A 17,640-nucleotide genomic window follows, 5' to 3' on the forward strand; every position below is an offset into this window, starting at 1 on the left:
TAGAATTTATTTACATGTATTCATTTATTATAATTGTGATTTATTTGTGAGTTATTTGAGTTACAGATTAAATCAATATGGCGCAAAGTAGATTATGTATTTTATTAATAAATATATAATATTTGAATGAATCAAATTTTAAAACTCATAGTTTTTATTTTAATTTTTAATTTATTCAAATATTATTGGAAAATATAAAATAAATTACAAATTTTTGATTTTCCAAAATAAAGTTTAATATTTAATAAAATAATAAATAAATTGTTTTTATAAAATTATTAATGTAAATGATAACTAATGATAATTAATGGCGAAAATATAGTTTTGATAATGAGACATGTTATTAAATTTTCTATAATATTAAAAATTAAAATTATTTTATTCCAATTAAGCTATCCATTTATTATCTATTAATTTTCTATTTATTTATTATTAAATACAAATTATATATATATATATGTATATATATTCTTTTCAGAATATATTTTCTTTAATCAGAAATTCATGAATATAAAACTGTATAATAGAAAAAGATGTTAATAATTTTCTACTAATGATAGATCTGTACATATAGAAAAGGTTAATAGTTGTTAATTATTATACACATAAAAATATCAACATAAAAAAAATGGTGAAATTGACGAATAATAATAACAGAATGACAAACGAAACTAACTTATCGATATGGCTGATTCATCGAGTGACCACCCCACTACAAGCTTTATGTTTAAACTGGACGTAGAAGTATCGAGACCGTCGTAAAAGACGGTGAATTTTTAGTCGATTCTTTATAGTGGAAAGAATGGCGCTAACACTTAGTAAATTTGTGACTAAACGCACAGTAACTAGTATTTGTGCATTATCTACATTAATATGGATATTAAAAAGAAGAAACCGGAAACAGGTTGCAAAATACAGGTAAATTCTTTGCATGTGTGTGTGTGTGTGTGTGTGTGTGTGTGTGTGTGTGTGTGTGCGCGCGCGCGCGCGCGCGCGCGTGTGTGCATAATTAATTATCGTGTAGTATTAAATATTTACTTCATTTTATAGAAATATTTGGCCTGTCGAAGATATACAATATATTATTAAAGAGGTGAGCAAAAATGATTTCTTATAATTATATATTTTGAATGTTAAATATTTATAAATAATTTCCAGGAAAAACCAAAAGGACCTAAAGCTCATGTAAATGCGAGATTTTTTCGACAATTATATCAATTGCTTAAAATTGGTATACCCTCAATAATATCCTCTGAATTTGCGTTTGTTCTCCTTATCGCAGGTATACTTATTACAAAATCTTTTTGTGATCTCTGGATGATAAATATGAGCACTTTAATTGAATCGTATGTAATTTATTTCAACCTTTATTTGATCTTGATAAAATTACAAAACTTAAAATTTAGCAAGTTTTATTTTGTATTATAGATCAATTCTTAAAATGGATAAATCTTTATTTAAAAGACGTCTACTTAAATTCTTAGCTGTATTACCAATGGTAAGTAAATAAATTTAATGAAAAAAAAATTAGAAGTTGCTTTCAGAGGCTGCTAATGAAATCTTTTCATTCAGGCTGCCAAGCAGCTTTATTTTCTTACCAATTGGAAGAAATTATTGATATAATCTTCCATGATTATATTTATTTAGATATCTATTGTGAACAACGTACTGAAATATAGTATATATGAAATGAAGCTAAGGTTACGCACAAATATCACACGAAGTTTATTGGATCAATATCTTAAGTAAGTTTAAGTTTTCTTTTTTTTTATCAATTTAATAATAATAAATAGTACAATAAAATTTTTAGAAACATAATTTTTTATAATATTTATAGATTTTAAAAATAATATAACAAATATAAATTATAATATATAAATTATAAGAAGTTTTCATTCATAAAAAAATAATATTTATTATTTACAGTGGTTTTATTTATTACAAAATGAATAATTTAGATAACCGTATAGCAAATCCAGATCAACTTTTAACTACTGATGTTGATAAATTTTGTGAAAGCTGCACAGATCTCTATAGTAATCTTACTAAACCTTTGTTAGATATTATCATTTATGTTTATAGGCTCACATCTACTCTTGGTAGTGAAGTATGTATAATATAAATGTTATAAATATAAATTTAATATTATTATAATAATATATATGGATTTTACAGACTCCAATAATTATGCTTTCATATCTTATTTTTGCTGGTATGATAATAACTCATTTGCGTAAACCTATCGGTCAAATGACAGTAAAAGAACAATGTTTAGAGGGTGAATATCGTCATATTAATTCAAGAATAATCACTAATTCTGAGGAAATAGCATTTTACCAAGGAAATAACCGAGAAAAGTTAATTTTATTAACTAGTTTTCATAAACTTGTAAGTTATAGAAAATATATGTTTTATTAAAATTTTATCATTATAATTAATATATAAAACTCAAGCTAACTTTTTATTTCAATCAACATTGAAATTATAAACATTAATAATATAATGTAAAAAAAAGAAATATTTTTTTCTTTTAGATAACACATCTTCGCAAATATCTAGAGTTCAGAACTTTCATAGGAATAATTGATAATTTTGTTGGTAAATGTAAGATCGCTTATATATATTATATTGTAATTATTTATTTATATTATATTTATATAATATTATAAATTATAATATTAATTTATATAATATTTATTTATATAATATATTAGTGATTATATTTAATATAATCTTAATTTGATACTTTTATTTTAGATATGGGAACTGTAATTGGTTTCTATGCAGTGAGTTTACCTTTCTTTATAGAAAATCATCCTATTCTCTCAGGAACTCCTAATCATCGATTTAGGAGTTATTATACATATGGTCGTATGTTAGTAAAATTGGCAGAAGCTATTGGTAGATTAGTTTTAGCTGGAAGAGAAATGACACGATTGGCAGGATTTACTGCAAGAGTTAGTGAAATAAAGATCGTTCTTAATGATCTAAAAACAGGAAAATATAAAAGAACAATGGTTTCTGATTTCAAAAATGAGCCAATTGGAACTCCAGGTATAGGAAAAATAATAAACAAAGATAATATCATAAAATTCGATCATGTACCTCTAATAACACCTAATGGAGATATTCTTATCAAAGAACTATCATTTGAAGTTAAATCAGGAATGAATGTGTTAGTTTGTGGTCCAAATGGTTGTGGAAAAAGTTCATTATTTAGAATTCTTGGAGAAGTAAGTTTTATGATATTTTTAATCAAAATTAAATAAATTTTATTCGAATTATAATTATCCAATTTAAATTGTATTTGATCTCAAGAAAATATCAGAAATATATTATGATAAAATGATAAATTGAAAAATAGAGATATTTCATTTTTCAATATTTATTACTCTCAATCATGAACCAAACATTAGATCAAAAGAGACCGATTTAATTTTAATTTTCGCGATATACTTATTCGTAAATTTATACAAATGAATCTTTAAACAAATAAAAAAATTATTCATTCTATTTATTAAAAAATAATTCGAAAATTTTATTCAAATAAAAATTCAATTCAAATAATGCTCAATTTTTTTTCAATAATAATTTAATTATTATTTTATACTTTATCAAATGTCATGTGTCAAATTATGAAAAATTAAAACAGTTATGGCCAGTTTGGAATGGAACAATTATCAAACCTCCTCGAGGAAAATTATTCTACATTCCTCAGCGTCCTTATATGACTTTGGGTACACTAAGAGATCAAATAATTTATCCTCATACCAAGACGGAAATGATACGGCGCGGACAAATGACTGATACTGATTTGAAGAAATTATTAGATCTCGTTCAATTGGGTCATCTATTAGAAAGAGAAAATCTTACAAATAATGAAGGACAAGGTTGGGATGTTGTAGCTGATTGGATGGATGTTTTGTCTGGTGGTGAAAAACAACGTATAGCTGTACATAATCTTTTTTTATTTATTACAAGAATGAAAAGATTTTTTGTTATTGATTGCAAAAATTTATAATACTAATTAATACTAATTATGATTTTTCTAGATGGCTCGGCTTTTCTATCATAAACCACAATTTGCAATCTTAGATGAATGTACAAGTGCTGTTAGTGTTGATGTCGAGGATTCAATGTATTTGTACTGTAAACAAACTAATATTACATTATTCACAGTATCACATCGACGGTCTCTTTGGAAACATCATGAGGTTTACAAAAAATTTTCTATTTAAAAATTATTTAATAAATATTTAATTTATATTAATATTTATTTTTAGTATTATTTGCGAATGGATGGAAGAGGTAATTATGAATTTAAGACTATCGAAGAGGATACAAAAGAATTTGGATCGTGAATTTCCATGTTCCTTGCATTTAATAATACTTTAATAATGTAAGGAATTGTCAATTTATATTCGATTAATTTCGAATAATTTAAATGTAAATTTGCAGTGTATAGTATATATATATATTGTATATTGTATGTATTGTATCTTTCTTTGATTAGAATCTAGATTTATGAATATTCATACTGTATATTTTTATATATCGTATTTTTACATACTATATACTTTTTATATCGTTATTTTTTTATGAAAAATGATAAGAAATAACAAAAAAATGTTAGTATACACTGCAATTTAGGCCTTAATGTAATTAATTTTAAAAAAAATTAATATGTGATTTAAATATTATTGTACATTTGTTCTTCCAATATTATTGAAAAAAAGGAAGAAAAACTTATGGAAACATAATTTTCCGGATATAAATTTAAACTATCATAAAAATAACATATTTTTGATACAATTTTTCAAAGTTACATCATATAAAATGTTAAATTGTATCATATGTATTAAAAATATCTAATTAATTATTATTATTATCATTTAAATGTATGTATAATATAGTTTTGAATATAATTTAAATCATTTTTTATTTTAATAGTCAGTAATAAAATTATGATTTGTTATGTGTTGATCACATTAAAAAAATTGCCAGAATTTATATCAAATTGCTGGACAATAAGAATGTGAAATAAAGCTCAGTGATATAAAATCTTATTATATTGCTTATTATCAACTCTTTTATCTAAAAATTGTATATATTAAAAGAAATTCTTTAATAAAATTCTCAATATTTATTAATAATATTATTTTCATAAATCATATTGAATGAAAAAATTATTTAATAAAGTTAATTAAAATTAAAATATGAAAGAATATTTGAATCTGTTTAAATTTCCCGCTCTTTCAAAATTCTGCCGGAGTTGACGTTGCCATATTGGTTGACCGTTGATCTGTTGGGGAAGCTAGTCGGAAATTGTTAGCAAACGCTTTTAATTGTTCAATTGATACTAACTTCTCATGAAGTTTGTCCAGTTAAAATTTTGTTTGCAGTGTGTGAGAAAATAAAAATAAAACATAGAGCATATTTGTAATCAATAAAAAAAAAAAGAATTATAATATGTATGTATATAATAGTGAAAAAAAATAGTGTCAGTGAGCTAAAATAATTTAAAAGAAAATTATTTTTGAATATTTTCCTAGAATTAATCACATACAGTATGTCATATACATGTCAAGAATCTCATAAATCTTTTTTTTTCATCTAATTTTCATTTCCATCTTTTTGTTTTTGTCTTTCCCTTTCTTTCTTTCTTTATATTTCTTCACTTATCTGACTGTCTGATCGTTTCTCTTTCCTCGTCTCTCTTTGCCATTGTGTTTCGCTGAATCGTTCCTCGTGGCGTTCGCGTTCCCGAAGACACCGTGGCCAGACCTCGCGGCACTGCGATTGTGCGACGTGAACGAGTGTGTGTCCAACAGCTAGGACGCCGGGAGTACAGGTGCAGGTGCGGGTGCGTATATAGTATAGTCGTACGGGACGCGAAGACGTGGGTCTGAACAAAGTAGGTGTGCGAAGTTGGCGACACGGTTCCATTAGTGTCGATAGTTGCAGAATGGACGGTAACACGGATTCACCGTCGGACGTGACAGCAATGGATAGTGAAAATAATGAAAGATCAAAGACTCAACAAAATTCTAATGATATGACTAATACTGCATCATCCGGGACGACTACCTCTAGTGCCACATATTCTACGACGCAATCCGATCAACCAACAGAATATTGCAGTCAACGCTCAATAAGGGCTGGCTCAGCTTCTCCACTCCCTACAAATTCCTCCTCGTTGTCTTCTTCGTCGTCATCATTATCGTCCTCCTCCTCCACACCGCCACTGCAGCCGGGGTGTGGCTGCGTTGCTACCACTGTCCTCGAACCTGACGAAATTACTATCAGCATCACGCCGACCACCGGTGGACAGTTTGACCTTACAGTCGATCGTACTGATACCGTTGAGAATCTTAAGAAGATCATCTCGAAGAGGCTGAAGGTCGCAAAGGAACGTATTTGTTTACTACATCGTGAAAGGTTGGTATATCGAAATAGTAAATATATATATATATATATATATATATATATATATACATATTCATATATATACATATTATTATCGTTTTAATCATTATTTGTCATAACAATATCTTTGAACGTTTTTTAATTTCTGATTGTAATGAGAAAAAAAAGGTGGAAGCATTTAAATCATATGCTTTTAAATTATCAATAATCAAAGGATCTATATGAATTTTTTACAAATTAATTTTCAAGGAAAATATATAGACGTACTTACATAATATTTCTTGTTAAAAAGAAGAGTGTGTGGAAAAAAAGAAATGGTAAGTAAGTGTATGCACGTACAATATCGGTGTGTTGTATATGGTGTAGCTGAAAAGATGCGAGAGGAAGAACGAAAACAGCATCGATACAATGAAAAAGAGAGAGTGGGCATGATATTCGTAGGCGTCGTGGGGGCCGTTGCATGAACTGATCCTCTGTGCAAGCACGCGAAAGAAACATGGAGAGGAAGGCTGGCATACCATAAATTCGAAGTAGGAGAAGGTGGAGGTGGTGTAGGTAGAATATCTCAAGAATCGCGTCTTGTAAAGTGGAACGGTGACAGTCTTCTGTAAAGAGAGGTAGAAGAAGAAAGAAAAATTGTGGATGGAAACGACAAAGCTGGTTATTCCTATACTCAAGATCGTCGGAATTTTTTTTTTTTTTATTATTCTTTATTGGTTTATATATCTTTATTTTAATAATCAACATTCAATTCTTTCACTAGCTATAATTTTTAAAATAATGACATGAAAGGACAATGATAATAATATTTTGTTATTTTGCTATAATTTGTTATAAATAGTTTTTAAAATTTTTATTTTAATTTTATAAATATAAATTTTAAAATTTTAAAATTTGAAATTTTCAGATTATTATTTTAATGTAATTATAATATAATTTTTAATGTAATATTTTAATATAATTAACGCTTTTAATGAAAATCATATCTTGTAATTTCTAAAATCGTATCAAAGAGAAAGGAATATCCATTATTATTTATTTGTTCATTTTCTCTGTCAGTCCAGTTTTAATAATATTCACGGTTCTTTTTTATTATATATTTAATTCATTGTATTCGAATCTTGTCTGTGTAAATATAACACGTGCATATATGGAAATTCGTTCATTATTTTGTTTCTATTTTATATTATGACTCCTCGAGCGCATGCGTATCGTATTAATTGCAGAATATATTAACGATTATAATTTATATATATTACTATTGTTTTATGTATAATATGTTATATATTTTTTATCGATTTTAATATTTTTATTTAGTTAATATTTTTTTGACATTTTATATTATATGAATTGTTTCTAATCTATTTTACAATCTATATTAAAGATAATATTCTTTTCAAAATTAAAAAATATTGTCATTCATGTATAAATTAATTTTGATTAATTATTTATAAATTGATTTTTGAAATTAAAAAGAATGTATTTTCTAATCAATTGCAAGTTAGATCAACATAAAAAGATAACTGTACCTTTTGTGTCATTATTAAATATTTATTTGTCATCAAGAGATATTTTATATTTGTTATTTATTCTTATTATACATATAAGAAACATTTTCATCCAATTAATTTTATCATTTAGGATCATTCATTTAAAAATCTTTTTTCATTACAGCAAATTAAAAAGGTAAAATAAAATATGTTTACAATTCTATAATTAAAAAGGATTATAAAGTATAATTACATGAATCAAAGATTATATACAGTTTCCTTCTATGACCTTAAAGTCATCAAAAAAAAACATTATTTATCATATTACCGATAAGAATGTTACCGTATTATCTTTATATTTGCTCAGACATAGTTTATTTTTAAGTATTCTTAACATATTTTTTTTTCATTATAATATCGGTCTGGCCAAAAATATATAATTTGATTTTTTTTAAATTATGCTGCATGTACATGTTACATATTATCTATCATTGTTTTATTTGCAATTGTATGCGAAATGGAATCGTATAATTTTTTATCTAAATAAATAGTTTCTATATATTATTGATTCATTCGAAAAAAAAGTGTTGTAAATTTTATAGATATATTTATTATCATTTCAAACATATAATATTTAGTATTTTAATTATTTTTTAATTTAAAAATATATTAAATATAAATTTAAAAATAATTTAAAAATATATTAAATATAAATTTAAAAATAATTTAAAAATATATTAAATATAAATTTTTAAATATATAATTTAAAAATGTATTTTATACATGTTTAATTTTCATAAAGCTATACGTTAAAATTTTGAATTAGTTCGGGAATAAGAATAATATTTTTTGAACGATAGTTTTGTAATAACCAGAAAATTTAATTGCACCAGAATATTCGTAAAAATCGTTAAATTTATTCCATTAGAATCCATGTAAATAACACCAAGATCGCAAAAATCCGTTGCGATTTCATATTTAATACTCAATTAATAGAGATCTCTGTTGAATCAATTTATCAACTAGAAATTCAATTCTATAGAAAAATATTAATCTATGAAAACAATGTTAATTAAAGTCTGCCTTAAATTCCACTTTCATAATAATGATAATTTATTAACATAATTTTTTTTAGTGAAGATATTTTACAAATTTATGAAATATATATAAGAAGAATTGAAATTAATTATACAAATGTTAATGAAGAAATGTTGAATATTTTCACAATAATTTCAGAAACTGCTTATATATATATATATATATATATTCAATATACTTTCAATAACACACTTCATAATAATAATAAAAAACTTTCCTTCGAAACATATTATATAATTTATGCTAATGTTACTTAAATTTTTAAAATAGTAATGTTATAATTTATATAACTATATATAACTATATAGAGTTTTTAAAAATTGTCATATTTAATTATCTTTATTTATTCATGAATTTTATGTATAATATTAAAAATAGATCAAATATTTCTATATTGATAATTAATATCTTATAATTTTTGAAATAATTATAAAATATAATTTTAATGGCTAGACTTAGAATTAAATTAAAAGAGATTTTATAATTTTTATCATGTGATAAGAGAATATCTCATTGTATTAGAATTATTCACAATAATTAAAAAATATATTGTAGAATAACGCACTTAATTTAAAATTCAATTTTTGTGATAATTTTATCAATATAAAACTTGAACAATAATTTTAAATTTGTATTTTAGACAATTGCGCGAGGGAACACTTGAGGAAAATCGTTTGCAAGATGGCAGTCGACTCACATTGCTTCCGAGTGTAGAAACCGGCTTATTAGTAAGTTAAATGCATGTTCTGATAATAAAAATTTAAAAAAATTTTTTGCCGAAATCTCCATAGAAAAGTTTTCATGATTTAAATAAACGCAATTAACTTCGTCGTATCATTGGGTCACTTGGTTTCTCGGTCAATGTATCGTCAGCACTTTATATTCCAGTACTATTGCGTCATATTTTTCTTTGCTGATCTCGTATTATCCTTTACATGCATTACGACTTCTTAAAGATATTTCATTACACACAAAATTTCTCTAATTCTTCTGATACAGTATATATTATAATTCATATTAAGAATATATTATATATATGTAAAATTTGTATAGAATTACTCTTACAAAATTTTTTCTATATTAGAAAGATTAATTTTTCTGTATTAGAAAAGTTTAAATTATATATAAAGTAAATTGTCAAGATTTCTATCAAAATGCAATTTAATTTTATCATCTATATCATATCTATATGTACTAAAATAGATAAATGAAATTCTATGCCACGAAAAGTTAATCTAATTAATCTTAAATTCTTTATCCATTTATAAATCTTAAATAATTTTTTTATTTTGCAGTTTCATCTTTTTGTATCTAATACTCTATCAATTCAAATGAAAAATAAAGCTCTTTAATTACTTTTTAATTGATATTTTCATTTCCAGAACAAAATCAAAAGAATCTAGCTAACAATCTCTACTAGGTTATTCCATTTGAATCGATAAAAGAGAAGCTAGACTATGCATATATCGACTGCACGTGCATACACAAAGAAATAATCTCTAGGTACTGGCAACAGCGCCGGCACTACGGGTCCTTATCGCGACCGAGACTCGTTGGCATGGCTGTCAAGGGGACCGCCCGCTCGAGTCTCGGTCACCCGCAGTCAATTTTAAAGTGTGCCTATGTGTAGCATGTGTAAATGTGTGTAGTTATGCCGTGTGGATCAGGATAACTACACGCTAACGTTGCCTATACATATTTGCTATTCTTTCGTGGTTACAATAAAGCAGGGCGAGACTAATGTCAATTTTGTTCATTGGTCAGCCTGATCGATTTTCTCCTGATTAAAAATATTTCTTTAGATTGGTATATACTTTTTATCTATTTTTTATCTATAATTTTACTTTTATAATAAAAATAAGATTCTTTATATATTAATTCTGTTTAATAATATAGAAGAACATACTTTTATATGATTATGTTGTAAAAACATTAACAGTTCATTCATAAGCAAATGCTAACGGTTCTTAACTTTCACTTGAAAAAAAAAAAACAGTATTAAATATCGAGGTCCTCGACTTTTAAAATTAAAAATTTTATGTCTTATATTCAAATAATTTATATTCGTGTTTTAGTGAAAAACAATAATCTGAAAATGCGCATGAATATCGGCTTTTTCTGGTTTGAAGAATAAAAGATAAAATTGATCATAAATGTATGAATATTAAAATGTAGAATGTTATTCTGTAACATGTGAAAATTTTATTAAATACGTTAACTTTATTAAAAGGTTTGATAGACAATTTTAGTAATGTTTAATGAAAAAAATTGAAAAAAAAAGTTTTATTGATTAATTATGAAAATTTTGTGAAACAGTAGCATTTCTTTAATCTTTTCGCAATTTTCAGAATCCCAATTTATTTTCAAAAAAATATATTTAAAAATAACATTTATAAATAACATAAATAATACTTAAATAACAGATTTGAATTTAAAATATTACTTTTATATTATAATTAATCGTTGCTAAAAATTTTGTTAATAAAGATCGAAATAATTAATCATATTATCAAAAAAACAAATCGAATTATTCAGGTTTGATAGATTAACGAAATAATATTATATTTGTTTTTTCATAATAATCAAAAAATTATATGAGATCATTTATTTTTTATTCATAAATAATTTAACTTATATTTTATAAATTTTATAAATTTAATAAATAACAAAAGACATTTTTAATGATCTTAGAAAATGATCTCAGAGATTAAAAAATAAATTTTGCTTTATTAAATTAAGTATTGTGCAAAAATTCTGAATACATGTTTTGGAAAAACATGAAATAAGATTTTGATTATGTATCTCTAAATATATTATATTAAAAAAAAAAAGAATTCTTATAATTAAAATAAAAATAATCATTTCAATTTTATAGTAAATTATTAAGTTGGTATATATATTATAAATTTTTCAATAATATATTATTTTTAATATTATTTTATATTACTATTTTATATATTTCTAACAAAAATCTATTTGCATGTACATTCAATTGGAAATGTTTGTATTATTTATATACAAATTATATATTATATATTAATGCAAATTATTCATGTTTTCTTTATATTTTTGCTATTATTTTCAGTTGATATTATAAATTGTAAACATTCCTCATGTAATTATGCCCTTATTACTATTTAAAGTTCTTTTTTAAAGCATACTTTACCTTGCTATATTACTTAGTGTGCCCTACCGAAACAGCATGGTGGGGAAGATCTATGGATGGGGGAAACTCGAATACAACTCATAAGTTTCTGGTTTGATAACAGGTTGCATCTTAAGCATGGCGCCACTAGCTTCCTTGACGTTGCAATATTCATGATTCTATGATAACTATAGCAGAGATTCTTTGATTTATATTAATAGTCATGAAATACATGAATTTTTAGATTAATAAATCATGAATTCTTTATAATTAAAATGTAAGATTCAATAATTATTATTTTATTAAAAAAAAGTTTTAAAGAAGTTTTAAAAAATAAAAATAAGTATTTTTACAAAAATTAATTGAATATATGTATTATTAATAAATGAATTACGGAATTATTAATATACTTTGACCTATTTTATTTGATTATTTTCTAATTAATGGAAATTTGGATAAAAAAGTATTATGTGATTGAAATGATATTGAAGGTCCATTCATAGAAATTGAGATTCTCTGTAAACGGAGCACAAGCAAATTGAATTACCAAATATACGATGACCGTCAGTGAAAGGAAGTCCGTTAGGTGTATCGAGGGATGCCTATCTGTGTCGTCTAGGGTCTGAGCCGCGGTTCGCGAGGTTTCCTCTCTTCTGCAGGTCTTCTCGCGTTTCCATCTCTTGTCGTCGTCTTATCGATTCAATTTCATTTTTTACTTGAATAAATACCGATTCAATGAAAAAAAAAATTATTGAGTTATTCAGAGTCACTAAACATATTAGGATCTAATTTAAATATATCAAATTCTGTTTAATTTTCCAAAAATTAAGTTTATGTAAGAATATATAATTTTTACTTAAAAAAAGTCAATACTTTTAAGATTTGAAGAAAAATGATATATGTATATATTATAATTTTGATCTTCCATATAATGGAGTTTTTTAATTTTTAAATTTAAAGTTGATTGATTACATAAATGGAAGAATACAAAAAATTATTTCAGATTCAGATGCAGGACCAAAAAGTTAATGGAATGGAATTTGTGAATCGAATTTATTAATCTATACGGCTTCCTCATTAATTCCTTCTGAAGTTGCCTCTTATTCTGTAAAAGTATTTAAATGCTGTTTAATAGTAAAGATTTGGTCGAATCATTTTTATGAATTATCTTGCATAATCATTTCTTTTTTATTATAAAAAATAATTTGAATATATTATAATAAAAATATATAATGCACAAAATGGAAAAAATTAAAAAATATTAGGCTTTGATTAATATAAATATTTTCAGGCACAACGACCGGAACAAAGTGTGATGCAAGCGCTAGAGAGTTTAAATGATTCTCAAGTGAACGATTTCCTTTCTGGCAAAGCCCCTTTGAATCTTACCATGCGATTGGGGGATCACATGATGTTGATACAATTACAATTATCCACTGTAACTCCGGCCTCACCAACAGTCAATCAAACAACTAATAATACAACCGGATTAACTATCGGTGGAAACAGTTCCAATGGATCTACCTTATCAACCAACCATGTTTCAACTTCTTTGCAAAGTAGACGATCTACTGTCCTGGCTGCACGTTCTACTAATAACTCAGCGAAATTACAAAGTGGTACTGCGGCTGCGAGGACATCTTCTTTGATAAGCAGTTTGGCTTCAGCATTACATGCAGCAGCCAGTTGTAGTACCAGTCTCTCGACAGCTACTACTACAACTAATCCAGTTTGTTCGAGTCGCGCTACAACTGTTTCTTCCATTTCCTCGTCGTCCTCGTACTCGCCAATTAGTCCTCCACATACGTCTCTTTGCGCTAACCAACCACCATCCGCTCGAAATAGTAGCAACCATGGCTCAATGTCGTCTAATGGAAATTCTAATGCCTGTCAATCTTGCCTTCTATATCATCATCATCATCATCATCATCATAGTCATCACCATCACCATCATCATCATCATCACCATCATCACTCAAGAAATAAACCTATCAGTTTATCCAATAGTAACCAATCTCTTTCCTCTATGGACCATTTGCAACAATCTACCTCTACAGGACATGGATGTATAGAATCAGTATCCTATGATATAACTCCGCCGAGAAAAAAACTCTGTTCTGCTCATCATCATCAACAATTTAATGATACAGAAGATTCCTCTAGAAGTAATATAGTGGATGGCGACATCAATCCCCAGAGTCCTACTTCTTCATTAACTGAACAAAATTCGAAGGCTGCAACTTTAGACACCAGGGCGCTAGCTGAAGCTTCTCGTAACTTGACGCAGAAACTGAAGCAACTCTCCTCTGAGGTACTCACCTCACGGGTCGACCTCGCAGAGGTATACATTGTTACCGATGCCAGTTCCCCCTGTGTACCACTATTTCATATATACCTTAGAATATGTGTTTATTAAGATCCTAAGAGACAGAAATTGTGAAATATTTTCATGATTTTTATAATAGAATTATGTTTTAATGATTCATATTATAAAAAGAATTTATTAAAGAATCTCTTAGGTTCTTAAATGTATTTTTCTTTTATTTATTTATTTCTTTTATTGTCCTCTCTTTTTGATTATATGATTTTTTTTATAATTAAATGCATGCAATATAAAATAAAAAAATATACATTAATAAATCAATATATGTTAATAATATTTAATATATATATATATATTATGGAATTAATATAAACATTTTTTTATAAATTTTATCTTAATTATATAAAATTTTTTAAACATAGGAAAATGCGAGACGCAGACAAGGTGCAATAATAGAAAGTATGCATCATCATGGGAAAGGTGTATATTCTGGTACATTTAGTGGGACCTTGAATCCAGCTCTTCAGGATAGACATGGACGTCCTAAACGAGATATAAGTACCATTATTCACATTCTTAATGATTTGTTATGTGCTACACCAGCTGCCACTGCAGGTCATTATAGGCATCATCATAGGCATACTAGCAATCGCCAACAGTCATCAACCTCTCCGTCCTCGACTGGACTAACAACTAATGTGAATGGTACCTCTACATCTATTGTTGGTTGTCACAATTCCTCTAATCCTGGTTATTCTACTGGTATTTAATCTTAAAAATATTATAGCTTAAACAAATCTAAAACTACATCACAGAAAAATAGATTCATAATTTAATTATTTATCATTATAGAAGAATTATCGAAAGAAAATGAAGCAACTAAAGGAAAAATGAGACGTCTACGATTAGTAATGGAACAACGACGTGCTAGAAGAAAAGCTAGAAGACAAGCTGGGGCAGCACCATATACTACACAATGGGCGGCGGTAACACCAGATCCAAATCCAAACCATGATCCAAATACGTCAAGTACCACTGCAAATGCAACAGAACCTCAAAATGAACCAGACTTGCAACCTTGTAGTCCTGAACCAGTTGTAGCTTGAACATGTGATTTAACGAAGAGTAGTAATTATATAATGTAAATCCAATTTTTAACTAGCGCACTGATTTATTGAAGAGTAAATGGACAGATTCTATCGCTTTTCACAACATATATTTGCTTTTTTACACTGAAAAGAATTCATTTTGAATCAAATATCCATTAATTTATATAAAAAAAAATTAAAAAATTGAAGTTATTTTAATTACATTTAAAAAGATTGGGCATATTATCTTATTCTCAATGTATGAAATATTGCAATGAAAATGAAGAAACTCTTTTTGAAAATTGTAAGCTATAATTGTATATATACAATATTCTTTTTTTCCATTTTCAATATTGTATATGATAAATATACCTCCAATCCAAATATACATTTAAAATATTTGGATTTTGATTAAAAATGGTTAAAAAAATTCAAAAATTGCAAAAATCATAGCAATATTATGTGACAAAACAATGTGCAATGTTAAATATGATAGAGAAATTATCACATAGAAATTTAATAGAAAAGGAAAATTCTCAAATAATTAAACTGCATTAAATAGTTGTTTTGTCTATTACTCAGGACTTGATCATAGCTGACAATAATAAAACTTGGTGAATGAATCAATGTAGCCAGCACATAAAAAAAAAAATCGACGAATGAAAATGGAAAAGAAAAAAAGAATTTAACATAGAACAATTTTGATAGATCTTGGAAAATCAGGAAGGATTCGTCACTTTGATCATTGATTATCACTTCTTGTCGGTATCGATATATACTCAAATTCAGTAGACACAAGTAGATAATTTTAAACTCGTATATTTCCGCGAATTGCAGGAAAGACTGTTACAAAAAGCAATGTTACATATTTGCTCATGATTGAAAACTTCGAAAATTATTATTAGAAAGAAATTTTTTTTTTTTTCTCTCCAAAAAAATTTTTTTCTGTAGACTGATTGAACTGTATCACTCTATAAATAAAGTGCACTTTGTGATCACTAATATATTCATAAACTTTTATCTATCAACGAATAGAAAGATGAAATAAATCATAAATCATTTTTTCTTTATATATTTATTAAGAAATAAAAAATATCTTTGAATAGTGATATTCAATCTTCGTGCTTAATGTATTATTGATAAAATCTAACCTGCGATACCGATCAATCAGTTAATATTTTATTTAATCTCATATTAGTTCTAATAAATTTAAAATGAGAATAAATTGGATTTTTAACTTGAGATACTGACTTATAATTTTGATTATTTTATTCAAAAATTATAATCATTATAATATCAATATTTGACAAGGAAAAAAAAGAAAAGAGAAAAAAAAAGAAGAAAACGAAAATTTGAAGCACGTGAAGAAATGGTCCTATAATTAGAATTAGATAATCCTATTATATGGCTCCAAAGCCAAAATTCATTTAAGTTTTATTAAGGTACTAAATAATATAATATCTGATAGTGTTCTAAGTTACTTAGGGAAAAAAATATTACTATTATTATATTATTATCATTACAGCTACAGTTTTACAAACTGGCTCAATATTGTAACATATAATTATCGAATTTTATCGAATACCAAAATAAATAAGATTGCTTGCTAAGCTAAAAAAAAAAAGGAATAAAGTTCATCTTTAAGTCTTGTTTGAATGTGACATCATTTGTTGAGTGTTTGTTATTGTTATTATTGTTTATTGCTTATGTAAAAAAAAACTGCTGATGCTGTTTCGTTCTACATTTATTATTAATTATTATTAATTTTTAAATTAAGGCATGTTATTTTAGAAATATTTGTTTCGTTTTAGTTTATAAGAATACACACACACACACACACACACAAATTGATTTAAAAAAATATGAAATTGATTAAAGTTATTAATTTTTAAATTGTTTATTTAAGTTACGTTTTGAATTATATAATTGTATAAACTTATTATTGAAACTTAAAGCTATGATTATAATGGATTTTCTTGACATTCTGACGAATAAATCCGAAATCATGGGATAAATGCAACAAGCGATTTTAACAAATTCATTATAATTATAAAAATTCTGAAACAACTG

At 25.7% G+C, this 17,640-nt stretch overlaps 2 protein-coding genes across 5 annotated transcripts in view; both read left to right on the forward strand.

Moving 5' to 3' along the window:
- Positions 1-5,222, forward strand: part of LOC107992634 (ATP-binding cassette sub-family D member 3) — a 5,235-nt gene extending 13 nt beyond the window's left edge. The window contains exons 1-12 of the mRNA XM_017048648.3: positions 1-918; positions 1,051-1,093; positions 1,159-1,346; positions 1,429-1,498; positions 1,648-1,745; positions 1,927-2,107; positions 2,176-2,388; positions 2,535-2,604; positions 2,758-3,233; positions 3,653-3,952; positions 4,053-4,214; positions 4,284-5,222. The exon at positions 1-918 is cut by the window's left edge and continues 13 nt beyond it. Coding sequence (XP_016904137.1) covers positions 803-918; positions 1,051-1,093; positions 1,159-1,346; positions 1,429-1,498; positions 1,648-1,745; positions 1,927-2,107; positions 2,176-2,388; positions 2,535-2,604; positions 2,758-3,233; positions 3,653-3,952; positions 4,053-4,214; positions 4,284-4,361 — 1,995 coding nt within the window. The 5' untranslated portion in view covers positions 1-802 and the 3' untranslated portion in view covers positions 4,362-5,222. The remainder of the gene's footprint in view (positions 919-1,050; positions 1,094-1,158; positions 1,347-1,428; positions 1,499-1,647; positions 1,746-1,926; positions 2,108-2,175; positions 2,389-2,534; positions 2,605-2,757; positions 3,234-3,652; positions 3,953-4,052; positions 4,215-4,283) is intronic.
- A 51-nt stretch (positions 5,223-5,273) lies between these two features.
- Positions 5,274-17,198, forward strand: LOC107992614 (midnolin homolog). 4 transcript variants are annotated; one of them, XM_062078354.1, is made up of 7 exons: positions 5,274-5,471; positions 5,553-5,863; positions 5,959-6,438; positions 9,655-9,742; positions 13,451-14,500; positions 14,905-15,244; positions 15,335-17,198. In XM_062078354.1, exons 3-7 carry the CDS (start codon positions 5,966-5,968, stop codon positions 15,586-15,588), a joined length of 2,205 nt encoding a protein of 734 aa, XP_061934338.1. In that variant the 5' UTR covers positions 5,274-5,471; positions 5,553-5,863; positions 5,959-5,965; the 3' UTR covers positions 15,589-17,198. The 4 variants fall into 4 exon arrangements, with proteins under 4 accessions (XP_061934338.1, XP_061934340.1, XP_061934339.1 ...); XM_062078356.1 differs by having other exon boundaries at positions 13,451-14,470; XM_062078355.1 differs by having other exon boundaries at positions 5,553-6,438; positions 13,451-14,470.
- The last annotated feature ends 442 nt before the right edge of the window (positions 17,199-17,640 follow it).

The sequence above is a fragment of the Apis cerana genome, linkage group LG8 (genome assembly GCF_029169275.1).
Source record: "Apis cerana isolate GH-2021 linkage group LG8, AcerK_1.0, whole genome shotgun sequence".
Lineage (NCBI taxonomy): Eukaryota > Metazoa > Arthropoda > Insecta > Hymenoptera > Apidae > Apis > Apis cerana.

Bases quoted from the DNA above. Each gene is read 5' to 3' on its own strand.
- LOC107992614 (XM_062078354.1), top strand. From the start codon at position 5,966: ATGGACGGTAACACGGATTCACCGTCGGACGTGACAGCAATGGATAGT. The intron at 14,501-14,904 runs GTATACATTGTT...TTTTAAACATAG, and splicing joins CACGGGTCGACCTCGCAGAG to GAAAATGCGAGACGCAGACA. The intron at 15,245-15,334 runs GTATTTAATCTT...TTATCATTATAG, and splicing joins TAATCCTGGTTATTCTACTG to AAGAATTATCGAAAGAAAAT.